General features: G+C 53.6%; 4 protein-coding genes across 4 annotated transcripts; all 4 read left to right on the top strand.

Moving 5' to 3' along the window:
* Positions 1 to 6,126: 6,126 nt before the first annotated feature.
* Positions 6,127 to 7,456, top strand: Triagg1_4707 (uncharacterized protein; the record flags this gene model as incomplete). Its single annotated transcript, XM_062899140.1, has 2 exons — positions 6,127 to 6,326; positions 6,424 to 7,456. 2 exons carry the CDS (start codon positions 6,127 to 6,129, stop codon positions 7,454 to 7,456), a joined length of 1,233 nt encoding a protein of 410 aa, XP_062756287.1.
* A 1,080-nt stretch (positions 7,457 to 8,536) lies between these two features.
* Positions 8,537 to 9,867, top strand: Triagg1_4706 (uncharacterized protein; the record flags this gene model as incomplete). The annotated part of the gene is made up of 2 exons (XM_062899139.1): positions 8,537 to 8,966; positions 9,056 to 9,867. 2 exons carry the CDS (start codon positions 8,537 to 8,539, stop codon positions 9,865 to 9,867), a joined length of 1,242 nt encoding a protein of 413 aa, XP_062756286.1.
* A 978-nt stretch (positions 9,868 to 10,845) lies between these two features.
* Positions 10,846 to 12,788, top strand: Triagg1_4705 (uncharacterized protein; the record flags this gene model as incomplete). The annotated part of the gene is made up of 3 exons (XM_062899138.1): positions 10,846 to 10,978; positions 11,174 to 12,369; positions 12,438 to 12,788. The coding sequence occupies 3 exons, from the start codon at positions 10,846 to 10,848 to the stop codon at positions 12,786 to 12,788; spliced, it is 1,680 nt and encodes a 559-aa protein (XP_062756285.1).
* Positions 12,789 to 15,535: 2,747 nt separating this feature from the next.
* On the top strand, positions 15,536 to 18,898 carry Triagg1_4704 (uncharacterized protein; the record flags this gene model as incomplete). Its single annotated transcript, XM_062899137.1, has 3 exons — positions 15,536 to 16,138; positions 16,274 to 18,709; positions 18,779 to 18,898. 3 exons carry the CDS (start codon positions 15,536 to 15,538, stop codon positions 18,896 to 18,898), a joined length of 3,159 nt encoding a protein of 1,052 aa, XP_062756284.1.
* Between the last annotated feature and the right edge of the window lie 133 nt (positions 18,899 to 19,031).

Genomic DNA, 19,031 nt, shown 5'->3' with positions numbered 1-19,031 from the left:
TGGCAGAGAGCCTATGGAGCAGAAGGAGAGTATTGAAAATCAAGAGTCAAAAATGCAGCTTCCCACATGGAGCGGCAGGGCTTTATACAAGACCACAGAGACAACCCCCCCCCAAAGGCTCCTACTACATATGTCTACCTACATGTAACGACCCAGAGCTGCCAACGCCAACCTCCGTGCATGGCATGGCGCTTCGAATGCACCATCTCACCTTGGAAAAGACCAGCCCACTCTGCTCAGCCTGTGCTCTCTTCTACATCGGACATATTCCTCGTCCCTCCATCCAGATAAGCGTTGCCAAGTGGGCGGCAGCGTGCCCTCCCTGGGCCAAGGCAAGTTGCATGCCCTCCATGGAGTATTGGATGTACTCCTTCGTACACGTCGTACTACCCATCTCTAACAAGTTGATACTACTCCGTAGCAAGTAGCAGTAAGATCCGTAGCATGCAAGGCAAGCTGGCTCGCGTCATGCAATTTAAGGCGGAATAGACGGCCCTAAGAGAAAAGGCGTATGAAAGACGTCCATTTCAGCACCGAAACGGCCTTCGTGCCTCGTGTCCCTGTAGCTGGACCTGATCGGATTCGCGCCGAGAGACGGCCGGGCCTTTGCTTCTCAAACACCAGGGGGTGGCTTCAATTGCTTCAAATTTCCGCCGTCCCAGTAGGCATTGCGGGCGAACCAAACTTGTTGCTTGGTTGGCAGTTTTTTTTTTTTGGTTTTGCTTCCTTTTTCCATTGGCCTCTGAGGATTTTTGCTCCTGCTTGGCGCGCTCGGCGGCTTCTTTGAATATTTTCTTCTGCCGTCTCGGGATACACACGCCTCCGCCATGTCTCATCCTTTTTCAGCCTCTGGTGCCGCACCCCCCGTCTTCTATCCCTTCCAAGGATCGATGTGGTGCTGCCTTGGATCTCTCTCTATCTGTCCATCCCCCGCGATTTTCATTTATAGCAGCATGCCGTGCGCAACCACCAGCCGCAAGCCGCCTGCACGCCGCCGGAAGCTCCAGTGCCGGTGCTGTTCAGCTGTCCTGTGTCGCCAGTCATCGGCCCCCCATCATATGCTCACAATGCTGTTGTTTCTGTCGCTAACCGCGACAGCCTGCGAGATTGAGCGGCCGTGATGCTGTCAAGCCTCGCCAGTGGACTTGTGCAACTACGTAACTTGCGCTCACCGATGTGGGCTGCGTGACAGGACCAAGGCATGCGAAATGATGCAGCTCGCGGCAGATGATGGCGATGGATGGACACCAGCGATGATCCCCTTTCCGTCTCTTCTTGGCTTCGCCACTCTCACGTTCCCATTTCATCGTTCTGCAGCAGTGACAACAGCGGCAACGCAAAGGCTTCCCCCCAAAAAGGCTGCTCCAGCAGGAGCAAGGAATTTGGCCGTTCCATTGGAGTCACCAAGAGGGTGTCCCAAGCTTGTCTCCGGGAGGGTGTGCATATCTCATCCCCAGCTCAACAACCCGCGGTGGCCTCTGTACTTGACACGTGCTAATTTGGTTGTTCAACCGCTTCCTAGCTGGTTTGAAATACTTTGGGCCAATCACCATCAATTCCCCCCACGGGCCCTGTGGTTGTCTCGATCCTCCCAAGCTCACATCTCTCCAATCCATGGTAGCTCATCCCAAGGCGCAAGGGCACACCGTTGGCCGTAATCTCGTCCTCCCTGTAAGGCAGCAGTGATTACTCTGTACTTCGTACTTGGCGGAACCATTTGGAACTGGCGAAACCCCATGTCTCACGGGTTGTCAATGGACTTGCTCAACACCCAAAGCCCCTCATCTCTCCCGTGTCGCCGATAGCGGACCGTCTTTCTTCGCGTAGTAGCATCGGACATCACGGATCAAGGCCCAGCTCGCAAAGGGCGCTTTGATGCGACTCGGGCGCTATGATTGGCAGGCTGGCCATTACCCTTCCTCTTCGCGTAATAATCTTTGGGCATGCGTGGAATTTGCGTGCATGCTGCAAAAACGGAAATCTGATAATAACCACCACCACCCAGAACTAACGGCTCGTCACGACACCCGATGTAATTCATGTCGAGTGCTACCCATGCTCGTTATTCTTGTCTTCTCCCACGATATTACCCAGCAGTCGTGTCAAGATGGCCGCGCCGGCCTCACCCGGTTTCCTGATTCCTTGGCCATGTTGGACACTCTTTGCGTCCTCCTGTACCGTCTCGCTCTGTAAGCGGCCCAACAACATGCACCGAAAAAGCATGAAGTGTTGAGCCTGCTTTTGAGAGAGGCACGGCATCGTTAGCACCCGGCCGACGTCATACAAGACCAGGGGGGAAGCGAAACGGCTCGACTGTGTGCAAAAGTGTGTGGACGGAGCACTGCTCCATAAAAGTACCGGTACGCGGCCGTCCACGCACCCAATAACTTGGTGTCCTTACCAACATGTCTTGACGTCTTAGTGCTTCGTAGTGAGGCGAATGGTGTTTACAGGGGCTTCATCCATCTATTGAATCAGTAGCGCACCCTCGCCTCTCACATCGATGCGCATGGATCCAACGTAATCTCAGGCCCATACGAGTACGGCCCTGAGCCTGAACCGTACTCGTACAGTACCGTACAGTACAGTACAGGCCAAGGCCACGGCTGAGACAAGTGATGGCCTTAACAAGCCAAGAGGTTGAGATTAAGGTGAGACCTGGTGGCACAGTTAGGTAGTACCCGAACAGAAGCAGCGTGCGCAGATGAAGGGGGCTCAGAGACAAGTCAGAGAGACATGGCTGCGTATGCTTAATTTACGCGCCCCTTTTGCCCCATTCAGCACCAGCTGTTTGTCAGATGGTTTCACGCCATGGTAATATCCCAAGACATTGTCGCTGCTCCAAGCTTGACGGCCCAAACGGAGGGCATATCGCATATCTTACCATTTCTTGGCAGATGCTGAGGCAGACAGATAACCAAGGCTGGTGGTGGTCGCCCCCTTTTTGGTCCACGCCCAATGGCAGTGCGGTGCTTGAAGGATCTGCGTTTGCCAGTCATGAGACAACGTGGGCATCTTGATGGCAGGCACTCCGTAGAGATGACAGCATCGTTGCTGCGCTGTCGTGCCAGGCGAGAAATGATAGCCATTCCAGCCCCCATGCTGTGCTGTACCACTTGCTCAGATCGATCGCTACGCCATGCTATTCAACGGCGCATCATCATATGCCCAGCTGACGAGCGCGCGCGCGCGCGAGCAACAAACGACCGGATATGGGGGATGGTTTGTGCTCGTGCTCATGCTCATGCTCGTCCTGTATACTCGTATGCTGCGTTGATGAATCCAGCAGGATCCGGCGATTATGCCCACCTTCGTTGAAGCTGGCGCGGCCCACGGGGAGTTTCTCCCGGGCCCTCCAAGGCCCCCCAGGGTTGGGCCAGTTTCAGTGAGCGAGCCAAAAAATCTCATGGTCTATCGTCTGTCAAAGACGAGCCTCACGCCCAAGCTTATTTCGGTGTCGGTGGCAGAACACGCTACCGCAGCTCATCTCTGTCGACCAATCTCACCACTTAGTCCACGTCGCCCAGACACGATAATGGAAGCGGAACTCTGTGCCTTTAAAACAAGCCTGTGCTTGCGTCCTCTCATATGCCTCGTATGCTACTCGCCGTGTATCGCACCCTTCCGGTGGATTTTGGATGCCAAGCTGCTGTAGAGGTGCTCGGTGTTTCCGGCCCGGTTTGCATGCTGAGCAATGGATGATCCTTGTTGGTACGAGGCTTCGCAGGCTTCGCAAGCTTCCCCAAAGGGCCAGAGTCGGCAAAGCTAGCATGACCGACAAAATGGAATAATGAGCTGTAACATTAGTGCAAGTGATGGCTTCGGGCTCCGAGGACACAAGAACAGAGCGTCTCCGGAGCATTTGCAGCTAGGTGGGCTTGATGACTGAAATGGCTTGGGAAATCCACACCAAGCGCCAGATGCGCAACGTAAAATGAGCGCAAGACCCTGATCGTCAAGCCAACGATCTCGGTGGGCTTGAGCTTGAGGGACCACAAAACTAAATGCTGCACTCAGCTTGGTCCATGTCTCTTCTTCCTGCTCGCCTCTCTCATTCTCACGCAGAGAACTCCGCAACAATGCAAAAATCGCCTGTTTTTCATTAGTACCCAGTAAAAAGACCTGTATGAGTCGTACTTGTACGTACAGGTAAGGTAGTATCTGTAACTCGTAATAGTAATGGTGTTAGTAGCACCACCAAGACACTCGTTTCCCCCCATCATACCCCGCGTAATACTAGGACTCGCAAAGAACGAGAAACGACGATCTAGAGCATGCGTGTTACCCAAACGGAGGGCGGATAAGGGATTCCTCTGACAAGTGCGTATTTGCAAGATACAAAATGGGGGTCCTCGACGGAGTAGCTCGTCTTGCTCCTCCTAGGCCAGGCTTTGGGCGTGGGGGGGCGTGACGCCAGCTACAGTAGCCCCGAATTCAACGAACCATTTGCCGTTCCTGCGTTGAAATCACAGTTCGAGCAAGACGATCGGTGCAAGGCTGACAGGGGAGAACGGTTCCGAAAGCGCAGCATGCAGCGTCGGTGGCGTCGCCCGATATTAAACGTTGGTGCCAGCTTGGAGGAACAAAGTGTTGGAAACCATGGGGAACAGCGGTTGGAGTTGCATGGAGCCTGTTCCCCAGGCTAGTTGGTGCGGAGTAGTCGTACTTCTGTGCTAGCAACTGATGCTTAATTTGTAGTTGATGCGCCAAGTAAATCGGAAGCCGGATTTTGGGACTCGCAGCAACGTTGGATGGAGGAACAACATTTGGTTGATGATGGTGTCTTGGATAGGAGGTAGGTACCAAGATTTGGAACATGGTTCCTAAGCAGCATGAGAAATATCACTGGAGGGTGTTTTAGAGGGAACCACCCGCAGCCATAGCGCCTCAAGCACTTCTAGAATTTGGGCTACAAGTTCCAAGGTCACCAAGCTCTCTTGACACTCGCCACATTTTATGGTCATTATTGAATTCTGATTCAGCACACTAGGTATGAACAGGTCATCTCTAAAGACATATTTTTCTCTTTGATGCCATTGTCCACAAAAAAACAAAAACAAGCAAACAACGCTGTCTTTCCATGTGAAACTCGCCGTGACTCTGTATCTGAGATGCAAGTGAAGATTTTAGGTGGGGCGCTGTGCCTGCCGATCTCATGGCCAACCAGCGCCTGCGCTTTCCCGTCTGGTCTCCACTTTTCTTCAGCTTCCTGCAATTCTCACCGGCTTCTCACCTGAAATGCTCAGAATTCGAACATCTTCAATCCGGTTCAGCCTTGGCCATATCAAACGCACAATTTCCAAAAGCTACTCTGGTAAGCTATTGTATTCTAATTTTTTCTTGTCAAGTTGTCCTGTTATCATCCGGTCATCACCTTGCAATTTGCCATCGTCATCTCACCAAAAGAAATTTGTTTGTTCGCTATATTTCTGACAAAATTCCCAAGCGAGCTTCCTTCAACAACAGCCCCAAGTGGCAGGAGAACTCACTCGCCTTTTCGCTCTCTCTTAGTGTCTTTGGACAGTAGCTCTTTAGAGCCTGGGTTAAAAGGTACTTTCAGGGCAACCTTACCCCGGCTGTTAGAGCTTCTGTGCCTCTTCAAGTCACGTTTAGCAGATCGCCTCTTCCTGGCCAACCAAACAACAACCGTCGCCGTCGCCTAGGCAAACGAGGCTCGACCTCACCAGAGCAGCACCTAGCCATTTTATGTTCTTCTGAAATTACTAGCACCTTCCCCTCGTTTCTGCTCCAAGTCTCCAGGCCTCCAAGTCTTCCATCCTATCAGAAATCGCAACCGATAGCACAGCTGGCTGCCAGTTGCTTTTTTCACGTGGGCTGGTCCAAACCATCCCCCCAGTAACGCATTCAGGCCACTCTTATCTTCTTTTGACGCATCGTTTGCCATCAAAGGGTTTCCTATTTTATATCCCCTTCATCACCACCAAGGCATCTGGAATTGCGAAGATAGGATAGTTTGTGTCCACCGGTAATTCGAACTCTCTCTCTCTCTCTCTCTTTCTTGCAGAGAAGTCCTCGTCAGCTGAATTCAACCCTTTGCCTTGGATCTATCCAAGCTGAGAGCCATCTCCTCTTCCTTGACGAGGACGAACCCAAGCACGACAGATCATGATGGCTGTCGAAATGGACTATTATGAAGGAAATGGCGAGGCAGGGCTCGACCTTGAGATCAAAGAACCCCGTCAATTCAGAGGCGCCTCGCCGAATCCATTGATTGATGATCTTCGAGCTCAGAACCTGCCTCGGGGCGTGCTCATCCCTCTGAAAACGACCCAGGAGGTTCGCCAAGATCACACCATTGTGCAGGCGTACATTACAAGAGCTCCAACCAAGTCCGCCAATGACGTTATCACGCAAGTTTTCATCTCTGTGCTCGCCATCTACCGTATACTAACCAGCCTTTAGACTCCTGCGCGACATGTGTCCTGACGGTAACGCTAATACCTTACCGCACCTTCGTCGATGCGCAAAGCCGTCAGATCTCCCTGCTCATCTCAAGACGCAGTTGATGAATGACACGCCAGTTGGACGGCAGATTCACACTGCAAAATCTACCTGGATATACATCATCGTAGGAGAGGCCAAGGACTTTTCCCAAGAGGAGCTCATTGAGCTGCTATCTGGCGTGGAAGGAATCGAGAAGGAACCCTTCGTAAGCCTCATTCCAGTTCCACTGCTGGCACCGACCTCCCAGGTCCAGGCCGCCATGTGGTCCTCACAGTTCTGGCCAACTGTCTATCGCAAGAACAACCCTCTGGGACCACACCCAGGCATGGTGGCCCGTGGCACCGACGACATCAAGCATGACACGGCAATCTGGATGGCATTAGCCCATCGCGTCGCTCTCCAGGCCAAGGAAGCAGGTATTGGAGAGGCCATGGGTGCCGTAATTGTCCAGAGGAGCGAATACGGCACAGAGCTCGTTGGACTTGCTGGAGATGCCAGGTACCATCAAGGGGGTGCCTTAATCATGGGTGGCAACAATCCCATGTCACACTGCGTCCTGCGCGCTATTAGCATGGTGGCCCAGAAACTCGTCCGGTACGAGCGATTGGCTACCGAACAACCGATGGGGTCCGCCAATTTGGACTTTGACGCCTTCCAGGACGTGCCCTTGATTGAGCTGGAAAGAGAGTGTTACAAGCAAGAACACCCAAACAGAGACGGCTACCTATGCCACGGACTAGAGCTCTACGTTACTCACGAACCATGCGTAGCGTGCTCCATGGGTGTGCTCCACTCGCGCATGGGAAAGGCGGTATTCTGCAACCATATGCCTCGATCAGGCGGCCTGAGCTCAGATGATCGTCCTGATGGAGGTGGACGAGGATTGGGTCTTTTCTGGAGACGAGAGCTCAACTGGAGCTTGCTGGCCTGGGAGTGGGAGAGTGACGGCGTACCTGACCTCCCCTCTGTTGACCCAACCACTCACGTTTAGGATTACCACCTCCGAGGACGATACGAGACTCGACACTGCCCTCACCGGCTGGAGCAGTGCAGGGCGATGGGGTCCTCCGGGCCGGGGAACGCCCGATCTACGTGGTATGGTTTTGGCAAAAGTATAACGCGCTGTTGCTGCATCCTGTTGCGTCTGTTTATACGAGTAATTTATCGTGGAGAATGCACATTGCTACGACGCTGTTGGCGACGACCGAGAAGAGTGTTGCAAGGAAAGGGAGAGGGGTTAGATAATCCTCTGTTCGCTGAAGGGACTCGGTACGAATTACGAGGTATCAGATTACTTTGTGGAAAGATTGTGAGATTTTTTAGTACGGCATGGAACGGCGAACGGATGGCTGAACTGGCATTGGCAAAGATGTGTATTAGCAATAGCTTAGCTCATTAAAGGAGCAATAAAACAAAAAGGGTATCTATTTCTATGATGATGTGGAAAATGGAGAGATGCGATGGCTTGCTGAGACTCGCTTTGACTTTGACTGATTTGCACTGGGGTTTTTACATTTATCGCTTCCAGGCATTCATTACAGGGTAAGTACAGGCAGGTACTAAGGTTCCATCATACAATACACGCCTTACAACAGCAACGGCCTCACATATCACATCTCTGACGCTCCTCATCACCAACGTTGATACGAAGCAGAGCTACTTGTACAGTACCTACTATACGCTTGGAGGGCTGGGCGGCAGAAATGCCCCAAAGCTGCCCTAACCACCGACATCACAGGGATCCGGCGCCTCACTCTGCTGAGGTCGCATCGCGGCAAATGCAACAGACCCCGGCGTCTCCACAGGCGGGAAAGCGGGCAGCTGCCCCTCCTAAAGTTTGCGCGAATCACGCGGCTGCTCTGCCTTGCTCTCCAAGGGCAGAACCCCCCCCCCCCCCCCCCCCCTTTCGCCCTTTCGCCTTCGCTTCTTCGCCTGGCATCTTTTTCGTCTCTCCTCGGCCAGCTCCCGCAAAGTCTCGTAAAGCACCGACTGTCCGAGCGCCCGCTCAGCTGCAAAAGCCCGGCCGGCCTCTTCCTCGTTGGCTCATCGCCATGCCATTGATGTGAAGTTGATGCGCCTTCGCCCTCAGCCTTGTGCGAACAGCATCGCCAACGGCATAAGCGCGGCACGCTCCGAGTTTGGCCCCGACACGATCCTCTCCCGACGCCGCTGTGTGGTGCGGCTGGCCGTGACCAGGCTGCGATCAAGCCTTTTCCGAGCTCGCACCGCAGCGCCGAGCCTGGCGCGAGAATATTATGACCTGGCCCCCGGCTCGTCTGTTTTCAGGTTTGGCTTTATAACGTACACGACGCTCGACAAGACCATGGGCAGCAACAACAAACGACCAGCTTCGACCAGCGCTGCGGCGCCGAACCTTTCGAAGAAGAGGAAGACGGACAATATGCAAAAATACTATGCCGTGCAGGCGGGCTTTGTCCCCGGCGTGTACCTGACATACTCGGAATGCCAAGCGCAGACGGCTGGCTTCAAGGGCGCCATTTGTGAGTCGTCATTTCTCCGGCGAGCTGGCGAAGCCTTCCCCTTGGGCGATTCAGTGGTTCTAATCATTTTCTCTGCTGTCAATCTATAGTCAAATCCTTCCTTTCTAGAGACGATGCCGAAGCGTTTGCCGCCGGGAAAAAAGTTGCTGTGGCTGATGAGCCCGCGAAATTCTATGCCGTCGCAGTCGGCAACCCCACGGGCATCTTTACGGACTGGTCCGAAGCTTCAAAATCCATCACCGGCATCAAGGGCCCCAAGTACAAGCGCTTTGGAACCCGCGCCGAGGCCGTCGCATACATCCGACAATACGGTAATCGGGAGGCCATAGAGGCTTTGGGAGAGAAGGTGCCAGAGCCTGTGCAGAAGGTGGAGGCTGAAGAAGAGCCCGTCACCATCAAGAAGTTCACTCCCATTCAGCAAGTGGCCGCGAAGAAGCCCGCGGAAGACGTTCTCGACATTTGGACAGACGGAAGCAGCCTGGCCAATGGCACCGCCGGCTCCCGCGCCGGTTTGGGCGTCTACTTCGGAGACAAGGATCCTCGCAACCTGGCGGAAAGATTACCTGGCGAGCCACAAACGAACCAGCGAGCGGAACTCATGGCCATGCAGCGCGCCTTGGAGATTGCGCCGTTGGAACAGCATGTCCGTATCCACAGCGACAGCCAGTATTCGATCAAATGTGTAAATGAATGGGCGGCCGGGTGGAAGCGCAAGAACTGGCTGACAGCCAACGGCGAAAAAGTAAAGAATCAAGACATCATACGGGCCGTCCTCGACAAGATGGATGAGCGAAGCAAGGCGGGTGGCCGAACCTACTTCCAATGGGTAAAGGGCCATGCCACAAATGTTGGCAATATTGCAGCAGACCGGTTGGCTGTTAGAGGCGCCAATCTTCCCTGAGATCGGCGGTATATGGCCCCTTACATACGACGGATAGATATGAGGGTAATGATTTTTGGGGGCCCTTTCCTCACTTTCCCTCCTCATTGTTTCCGGCAGTGCGATTACAACATACAGACTGCGGAGAAGATACGAAGGTGTTTTGGGAAAAGCATTCATACCACGGAGTTGGGCATGAGAATTAATGATTGTAACGGCAACTGGAGGGATTTGTGAACTTGTAGGGTAATTCACATATTAACTGATGAGGGTCGTGAATTGATACCTGGAGCTTCGCTGTTTTATGTCTGCTCTCGCCGCTGCAGTTTCTCCCAGCCTGTGCTTGTAATAAATACCCAGATTTCAAAGAGAACAGTAGGAAGGTGAGGGGAATCAAATTAGATAAGCCCTGGATGCGACTCTGCCCAAGTCAGGATGACTCTCGAGATAACATGTACATTTTTTTTTTTTTTTTTTTTTTTTTTTACATAACTGCTAGATATTCAAGCGTTAGAGTAGGATTTGTGGCTGCTCTACAGGGATTGTGACGAAAAATCTTTGGACCGGGAAACCAAGGTGTCTTGGTGGTGGAGAATCTATTTCTGGGCTGACTGGGCAAAAACGCCACTTACCGACATTGTCGCCAAGAGTCATCTCGAGATTTTCCCGACCGATACTCTGAACCATTGATTCCTTTGTATTGACTCTCTGCCGCTGTGTGTGCTGCTACTTGCAGAGATTGGCGAGATTGATTCTTGACGTTGATTGGGCCTTTGGCTTCTTCATCTACTCTACCATACCGAACTTTGTTCTCTTGTCTCACTTGAGCCGGCATTCTCTTCTTCCGACTTTCTCCTTGGGGGCGACAATCCTGGGGGGAAAGTTCTGATAAAGAGAGGTTGAGGGGGGACGCGCCTTGGCGAAAAAAAGAATGGCGGTTGCTGCCTTCACCATTGCTGCTCACTCTTCGCGTTGCTAACATTTAGCTGAGGCGTCACAATGGCCAACATCTGGGCCGTTCCGCTGGCGCTGTCCAACTTCAACATTGTGGTTGCGTTCCTGGGGGGGTTCATCTCGCTGTTTGGGCTGGTGTCGTATCTCTTGAAGGAGAATTACTACTTGTCGGAAGCTCGTGAGTGCTTGCTCTCCTCGCCCCATGTTTATTTCTTTTCGCTGTCTTTGTTTTCTTTTTCTTGTCTTTTTAGATTCCGGTGGAGAGGGTGTCTCATTTGTCTGGCATGCCGTTGATTTGATGTCTCTCCTCCCCCTCCCCACGCCAACGCCCACGCCATTTGGTCTGTATTGGGTTGCTGATTGCGTGATGCAGTTATTTCTCTCCTAATTGGAGTTGCTTTTGGGCCTCATGGGGCGAAATTCATTCGGCCGGATGCCTATACTGAATGTGCCACGACTGGCGGCATCGACGTCGAATGCGCGGAGACGCGCCTGAGCGACATCACGCTCAACTTCTCGCGGCTTGTCCTGGGTGTGCAGCTAGTCCTTGCAGGAGTGCAGCTGCCAAGCAAGTATCTGTGGAGGGAGCGCAAGTCTCTGGGGTTGCTGCTCGGCCCTGGCATGGTCTTCATGTGGCTCGCCACGAGCCTGCTTGTCTGGGGCTTTGCTGGGATGCCAAGTTTCTTGCACGCTCTGGCTGTGGGTGCCTGCGTCACGCCCACGGATCCTGTGCTGTCTGCTGTTATTGTTAAAGGGAAATTTGCAGATCACAACATCCCCAAGGAGCTGCAGAACCTCATCGTTGCCGAATCCGGTGCCAACGATGGGCTGGGCTACCCGTTCCTCTTCTTCGCCCTGTATCTGATCAAGTATGTCGGCTCCGGGGCTACCTCTGGTGGAGCTGGAGACGCCATGGGGCTTTGGTTCACGTACACTTGGGCGTACACGATCCTCTTGAGCATCGTCTATGGTGCGGTAGTGGGATTGCTGGCCAAGGAGCTCCTCCGCTGGGCTGTGAAGCGCAACTACGTCGACCGCGAAAGCTTCCTCGTGTCTGCTATATCGTTGGCCTTGTTTGTTCTCGGCACGTGCGGGCTCATTGGCACAGACGACGTTTTGGCCTGCTTTATTGCTGGAAATGCGTTTACTTGGGACGACTGGTTTCGTCTCGAGACGCTGGACGACTCTCTGCAGCCTACAATCGACATGCTTCTCAACGTCACCATCTTCCTGTGGTATGGAGCGTATATTCCTTGGACCGAGTTTCGCCACAACACTGTCATTCCCATTTACAGACTCGTACCTCTCGGCATTGCGGTGATGCTCGTGAGGCGCCTCCCATGGATCTTTGGTTTGCATAGATGGGTTCACCAAATTACCGGCACGCACCAGGCACTCTTTGTCGGCTTCTTCGGCCCAATTGGAGTCTCTGCGGTGTTTTATTTGTTCATTACCCTGGAATTCATTGAAAAATTCATGAGTGATGAAGAGGGGAACCCGAGAAGCGACGTCAGGGAACTGGGCGCCACGGTGAGAATTGTGGTTTGGTTCCTGGTCGTTTGTAGCGTTGTAGGTTGTTCCTTATTTTCTGAAATCAAAGGGTCAACATGGAATCATTAACCACCAATGTTTATTAGATTGTCCATGGCTTGAGCATTCCGCTGGGCAAAATCGGATACTTGGCCCCGCGAACCATTTCTCGTGTCCTCACCGAAAACAGCAACGGCGGCAATGTGTACTACGGCACGGCCATTACTACCATGTCCAGATGGTTCTCTGTTGCAAAGGATTCCGAGGGGGTGCCGGTGAACAATGCTGCCGTTCTCGGAAGCGTTATTCGTACGAATAATGACGGCACTCTGGACCCTGCATGGCCGCGGCCCACGCCTCCGTCTGAGGCAAATACCCAGAGAATCGTTTGGCAAGATCTCGAGCCGATTCGGCGAGTGAGGACTGACGGCTCGAGGAGGAGCAATCCCCTCCCATGACGAACTGGCGTCCATCAAGCCTTTCAGGTCTGCCTTCCTGGGTTGTGTTGGCTTCTACATGGCGCTGGGTGAGCTGAGCATGTAGAAGCCAAAAATATGCATATTTCTCCCCAAAGTCAACTCTCCTCGGCGTTCCTATATTATGCTTATTTCCGGGTCTATCCTCGATTATTTCCCTGCCTCATGAATGATGGCTTACGCCTCTGGCTTTACGACTTGATGCGTGTTGTCCGTTTACTCTCTATAACGTACTCATTTTAAGTGCAGGTGGCTGGCTTATTTCTCCGATGGTTTCACCTCACCGTGCTTCTTTATATATAGATGTATATAGGCAGCAGCAAAGACCTCTTTCATCTGATCAGTTTAGATAGTCAAACAAATTCAAGCAAGCATAATACATGACACCCAATAGGGCCAGCTTTACAAGCTGACCGGAAGCCGTGTTTCGTCCGTGAGGCCGTTCCGAGGTGTGTCATGATCCTCCAGCCTAACTGCATGCAGGCAAGGGGTTCGGTAGCAGCCGTTACAGCTCGTTCAAAGTCAATTCCCAAATCCCCAACAAACGGCGGCCTCAGCAAAAAAACAAGAAACACGCGTCGTTTCCATTTGACATCTGGAAATGGTGACACGCTGGAGGAACGAAGGAAGTGCTCCGGACCAAAAAGGTGGCATTTTATGGGGCAGCACTTTTCATGGTGTCTGGGAGGGTTCGCTTGAGGGGGGGATTTGGCGATACGGCCAACGAGCAGGCGGTCAAAAGTCAAAACAAGGGCTAAAGGCAGGATTGGCAGCGATGTGCCTGGTTTTAGCTGCGGTGGCGTTGTCGGGGCTTGCTGTCCATCAGTTTGTCGCGGGTTCAAGCCTCGAGATACTGTATACTTGGTTGGTTTGGTGTGGCTGGAGGTTGGGAGGAGAACGATGATGACAGAGTGCATTGGATTGGTCTCGTGGCGCGTGCTCACAAGGGGGCCCGGTTGCATTTGCGCAGGTACTTGGAGACCGGGGGTAATTGGATTGGCCGTGTACGATTACTCGTATTGCATCGTCGTCATGGCTCTGGCCTCGGTATTCGTGGTCACGATATCTGAACCCGGTAGGTAAAGATAGATCCGGACAGCGTCTAGAACACGTGGCTTCATGATGGCGGGTTGGACGCAACGCAACAGACAGGTTGATTGACTGACAGTCACAGCTTCGGCCTTGCCCAACCAACAGTCGGAGCTGAATCGAGAGAGTCCACGATTGCCGAGTCAGCAAGTATGGGGTCTTGCACTGTCCGAGTACAGTAGCAGCTTTTTGGGGGTTCGACGAGATGCTGCCAAGTCGGCCAATGGAATCCAAGCCACAGCCAGATACCCTTGGCAGAAGCGACGGACGAGTTGCGCGGCGAATCCACGGCACTGTATGCGTCAGCGACATGCTGTTGAACGACTTTAAAATGGCTGCATATGCACGGGCAAGGGTATGTCTCTCGGGGATGGGTCACAGTGCCTATCAAGACAGCCTGCATACGGTGTACTACGGTATCATGTACACTGGCGCCTTGTGACGGGCCAGTGAGAGCGAGCCTTGCCGGTGGTGCGCGGCGCACACATGCGGGTGTGCGTATTGTCGCAGCCCTCAGGGCGCCGATGGCCTCGACCGCTACCTCCAGCGCCTAGCAGCTTTGGTGGCGACTCAGGTATCTCCTGCTAAGGTTTTCTGAAACGCAGCGGCCGACCGCCAGACGCATCGCGGTACAAAGTATCAATACCAGGTGGCCTCGGTGCAACGAATAAGCTTCCAAGCTCCAAGCTTCCGTTGAGCATCACCGCTGGCAGGGTCAAGTACCTGGATTTCACCCGACCGGTTTCTCTTTCGAGACTGCAACGGCCTCAATGCTGCAGCTGCTGCCCACTCACTGCTTGCACTGCCCGCTGCCCACACCGTGCCTATAACCGGGGCCCCAGTGGATTGTTTACTGCTGAGCTAAGGTGCTGTACGAGTACAGCGTTCGGATTCTCATCGGCGGCGTGCATCCCGTCTTGTCTCCTCACATCAACACTGCGACCATCTGCATTCTCATCTCATTACAGCGCACCATCAAAAATCACAAAAAACGACGCCAACAGCATTGACATACGGCACGATACACTCCTTTCCCTCTCACGTCGCAGCCGACCAGGCGCCCCAACCGCGCGGACGAGTGAGTCTTCTGACCTGCACTAAATCTGAGGTGAGTGAGTGAGTGTGTGCGCGTGCTTGCTCTCCGCCTGTTTATCGGCTGGCTTCGCCGATGTTCGTCAACTTCCGCCCGGTCGCCAGAAAAAAACCCTCTCTCCCCTTCTCCCGTTTTCTCTCTCTCAACCTCCCATCCACCACCCCTGCTTCTCGCTCCAAGGCCTTGTTTTCCGTGCCGCTGCCGCCGCGCCATGAAAACATGCACCTATAGGGCTTTTAGCATCTGGGACAATCGCTTTTCGCCGGCCTCGACGATTGTTACCACCGGCTCGCATCCCCCCCAAAAACAGGACCCTTTTTTTCTCCTCCATCTCACACACAACGTCTTCGACTCCTAAGACACGCCCCCACACTTCCGAGCCCAACACCGTTATCTCGACCGGCTTATCTGCGAATCGCACCGCTGACACAAGGGAAGAGAAAAACAAACGACGAGACAGGCGACAAAAGCAGGCTCCTGGTCGACGGCCGCTTCCATCATCGGCCGCCGTGACGCAGACGCGCACACCAGATCGCCCCTGCCAATCATGGCCCCGAGTCCGTTTCGATCCGGCGCTGGCGATCCACTCATAGCACGGGCACAATCAATTCCCAGAGACGAGATTCAAGACTTGACCGATGACATGATTGCCGCCACAACCACCTTCTTCAGCCCTGACGATCTTCAACAGCACATGAGCGCCATCGACACCGACCATATGAAAAACTTTTGGGACGCGCAGGGGCTTGTCGCGACCGGACCCTTTCTCGACTCCCCCAACGGCTCTCTTTTTGACGAAGAGTACGATTCCGGCTCCGCGTCGCCCCGGGCGCCCGGCAAAGCTGTAGATACGTCCAACTTCGAATTGAAGGCGAATGCTCGTCTTGATTTGATGGCCGCCTTTGGTAAGACTGAGATTTCTCCATTTGGTCACGCCGGGCAGTCGTCGACCTTCCTCGGAGCCCCCGAGAATATTGGCGCATCGGAGCTGTTCGAATTTGGCGGACCTAACGAAGCCGTGACGGACCGGCCGTTCGTTTTCGGTGCTGCCCCAGACGCCTCGGCTGCAGCCTTCGCCACTCCGACCAATAGCCCGATGAATGTGGAATCGCCGAGGTCAGAGAAATCAGGCCAGCAGCAAGAGAGTTCGGTATGTTGATATTTTTTGTGTTAATTTTCCCTTTCTTTTCGTGTGTGTGTGTGTGTGTGTGTGTGTGGCGGAAACCTACGAGGGAAACATGGAGAAACGCCATTCTGGCAAGATATTGACTAACATTCACCTCAGCAGCCAGCAATGGCCATTCCGAGAGGACAAAAGAGAGCGGCCGGCCCAGAGCTATCACCAAACAGCGTCATGTCTTCCAGACCTTCCTCCGAAGCAGGCCAAGATTGGTCATTTTTCATGCCTGACTTTGCGCAGGCCGGACAGCCGCCTGCCCCAGAGCAAGTGCACCAAGCCTTGCAACAAGAGTACATGCAACAAATGCCAGTTTCCGACAGCCCCGTGTTTACCTACACGGGTGAGTTTGGGCTGCACATTCAGGAGTCTACGCTCAAATCACGCGTAGAGACGCAGATGGCGGTAACCATGACGCTGTCTCATCTACCCTTTGGCATCACCAAGTTACATCTGCCTCCCCACACAATCTCCAAACCTAAACTCAGGGCCAAGCCCCTTCCGCAGCCGTCCCCCGATACGTTAGAGCTTTATGTCAGCTTGGTTTGTACGACACCCATGGACCAGCCTGAGTTGAGAAGGAAGGCGCTGGAGAGAGCTGCCACGGTTCCTCACGACTATCTCCCTTCTCTTCAAGAGGCTGAGCACGAAACACAAAATGGCTGCCAAATTCGTATCTGTAAGAAATGTATTGAAAGGGAGCGCAAGCGAGCTGGAAGAAAGAAGAACAATAGCAAGTCTGACGAGGAGAAATCCTGGCATATGGATGAAACGCGCCGCATCATTATATTCAACACTAAGGAGATGAAAGATTGGCGGCCCCCCAGCAACGAAAAGGAGAAGGACTCGGTAGGACCGTCGCAAGCCGAGTTGTTCCGACAGTGTCCCACCGCCGTGCAAGTTGTGGTTCCTATGCGACTCGCATGCTACTGCCGTCACCAGAAGGAGAAGACGGGCTTCAACGTCATCTTCACATTCAAGGACTGGGAAGGCAAGGTCGTCGCGCAGGCCATGTCCGGCTCGATCATGATAACGGACGACCACAAGACGGTAGTCACCTCGGCCGCGGACGATGCTCCTGAGCTTGAGCCCCAAGGCCCAGCCAAGAAGAGGAAACCGAGCACCCCAACCCCTACCAGAGTTCCCCAGGCCTTGACCATGACGCCCTTGGATACTTCACCAAACACGGCCTCCCAAGGCGGTCCCACGCAGGTTACGTCCAGGGTCCCCTCACCTTTCGCTCCTACTTCTCTTTCTTTCCAACAGCCAGAAGCCGTGCTTGGTGCGACTACCCCCCAGCTATCAGCTACCAATGGGTCCCCCGTACTAAACCCCACGACCAACGACCCCTGGTTTGCCGAGCGACGTTCCCAGAGCATGGACAACTTGTCCATGGATAGCTTCGTCACAAACAACTCGGTCATGACCGGGCTCTATCCCACGCCAGTATCATCCAGCTCTACTCGCCCTCCTAGCCCGAGCAGTATGCGGAGCGCAGTTAACAACCTGATACCGCATAACCCGGTTGCCCAAGCCTCTGACGCTGATCTCTACTCCCTGGGTGTTGCCGCTACCCCGCCAAGAGCGCAGTCCACAGTCCACAAAATCATTCCTGCCGAGGGCTCGCTCAACGGCGGCATGGAAGTTACCGTGCTTGGTGCTGGCTTTTACCAGGGACTGGAGATTTGGTTTGGCGACAACAAGGCCACTACAACTACGTTTTGGAGCGAGGCCTCGCTTGTATGCCTGCTGCCTCCTTCTACGGTTGCTGGTCCAGTTCCTGTAACCTTTGGGCCGCAAAGGGCCGCGACACCGCTGGGCATGCAGCCTCCGGTGTTTACATACATTGACGACAACGAAAGCCAAATCATGCGCGCAGCTATATCCTTCTTTAACCGCAGATTCATCCCTCCCATGAACATGAATCTGAATCTGCCCATCTACAACGCGTATATTCCAAACCCACCCATTTTGCGAAAGGTACAAGATCTGATGGCTGCCATGCCCGCCATGCCCACCATACCCGCCATGCCCGGTGGCCGCCCAGATAGCGCAAGCGACGATGGCACAAAGACGGACGGGCGCTGGTGGGATCTCTCGTCGTACATGAACACTACAACAGCACCCCCCGCTTACAACGAAATCTACCCAGCAAAGGATGCGGACGCGAAGGATATGGATTCCAAGGCTGTTCTATCCGTGGCCCGGGCCGCCGCTGATGCAGAGGCGGATTTAAAACGCTCCATCCGCTATGAGGAGCCAGAATCATCGACTGCTGCGGCCATGTTCCAATACGAGGACGAGGCGGAGTCATCAGCTTCTGCGGCCATGTTGCAACAGGAGGAGTTTGAAGACGACGAGGAGGAGTTGGTGATGAGAGGCAAGGCTCCGGCTGTCGAGAGCAGCACAACCTTCCAGCCTCCTGCAATCCTCGAGATTGGACGCAAGCATGCCATCACCAAGGAACAGCAAGAGAACTTCTTGCGAGCCCGGGAACAGAAGCTGAAGAAGATTAGCAATGATCGAAACCTCTTCTTCATTTGGGTAAGTCGAGACGATTATTTCTCTGTCGTGAATCCAAAGTCAGTAACTAACTATTCTTCTTTCTACCAGATCCCTCTTCTCCTAGTCATGATCTGCGCGCTGCTCTACAGCTATTTCCCTGAGCTTTTCCCCTTCATATGGGCTTCCATCAGAGCCATCATCCACACCTTGTTTTCTTCACATTCTTGAGCGATGAATACCGAGCCGGCAACGTTTAGTGCTGTTGACGACACACCGCAATGAAGAAAAGCGGCCAAACTTGTACATTTTATCTCATTGGGGGGGGGGGGGGGGGGGGGGGGGGGGGGGGGGGGGGGGGGGG

Source organism: Trichoderma aggressivum, assembly GCF_033847375.1.
Source record: "Trichoderma aggressivum f. europaeum strain CBS 100526 chromosome Unknown scaffold_015, whole genome shotgun sequence".
NCBI classification, from domain to species: domain Eukaryota; kingdom Fungi; phylum Ascomycota; class Sordariomycetes; order Hypocreales; family Hypocreaceae; genus Trichoderma; species Trichoderma aggressivum.
This window is presented reverse-complemented; position numbering and strand designations above follow the sequence as displayed.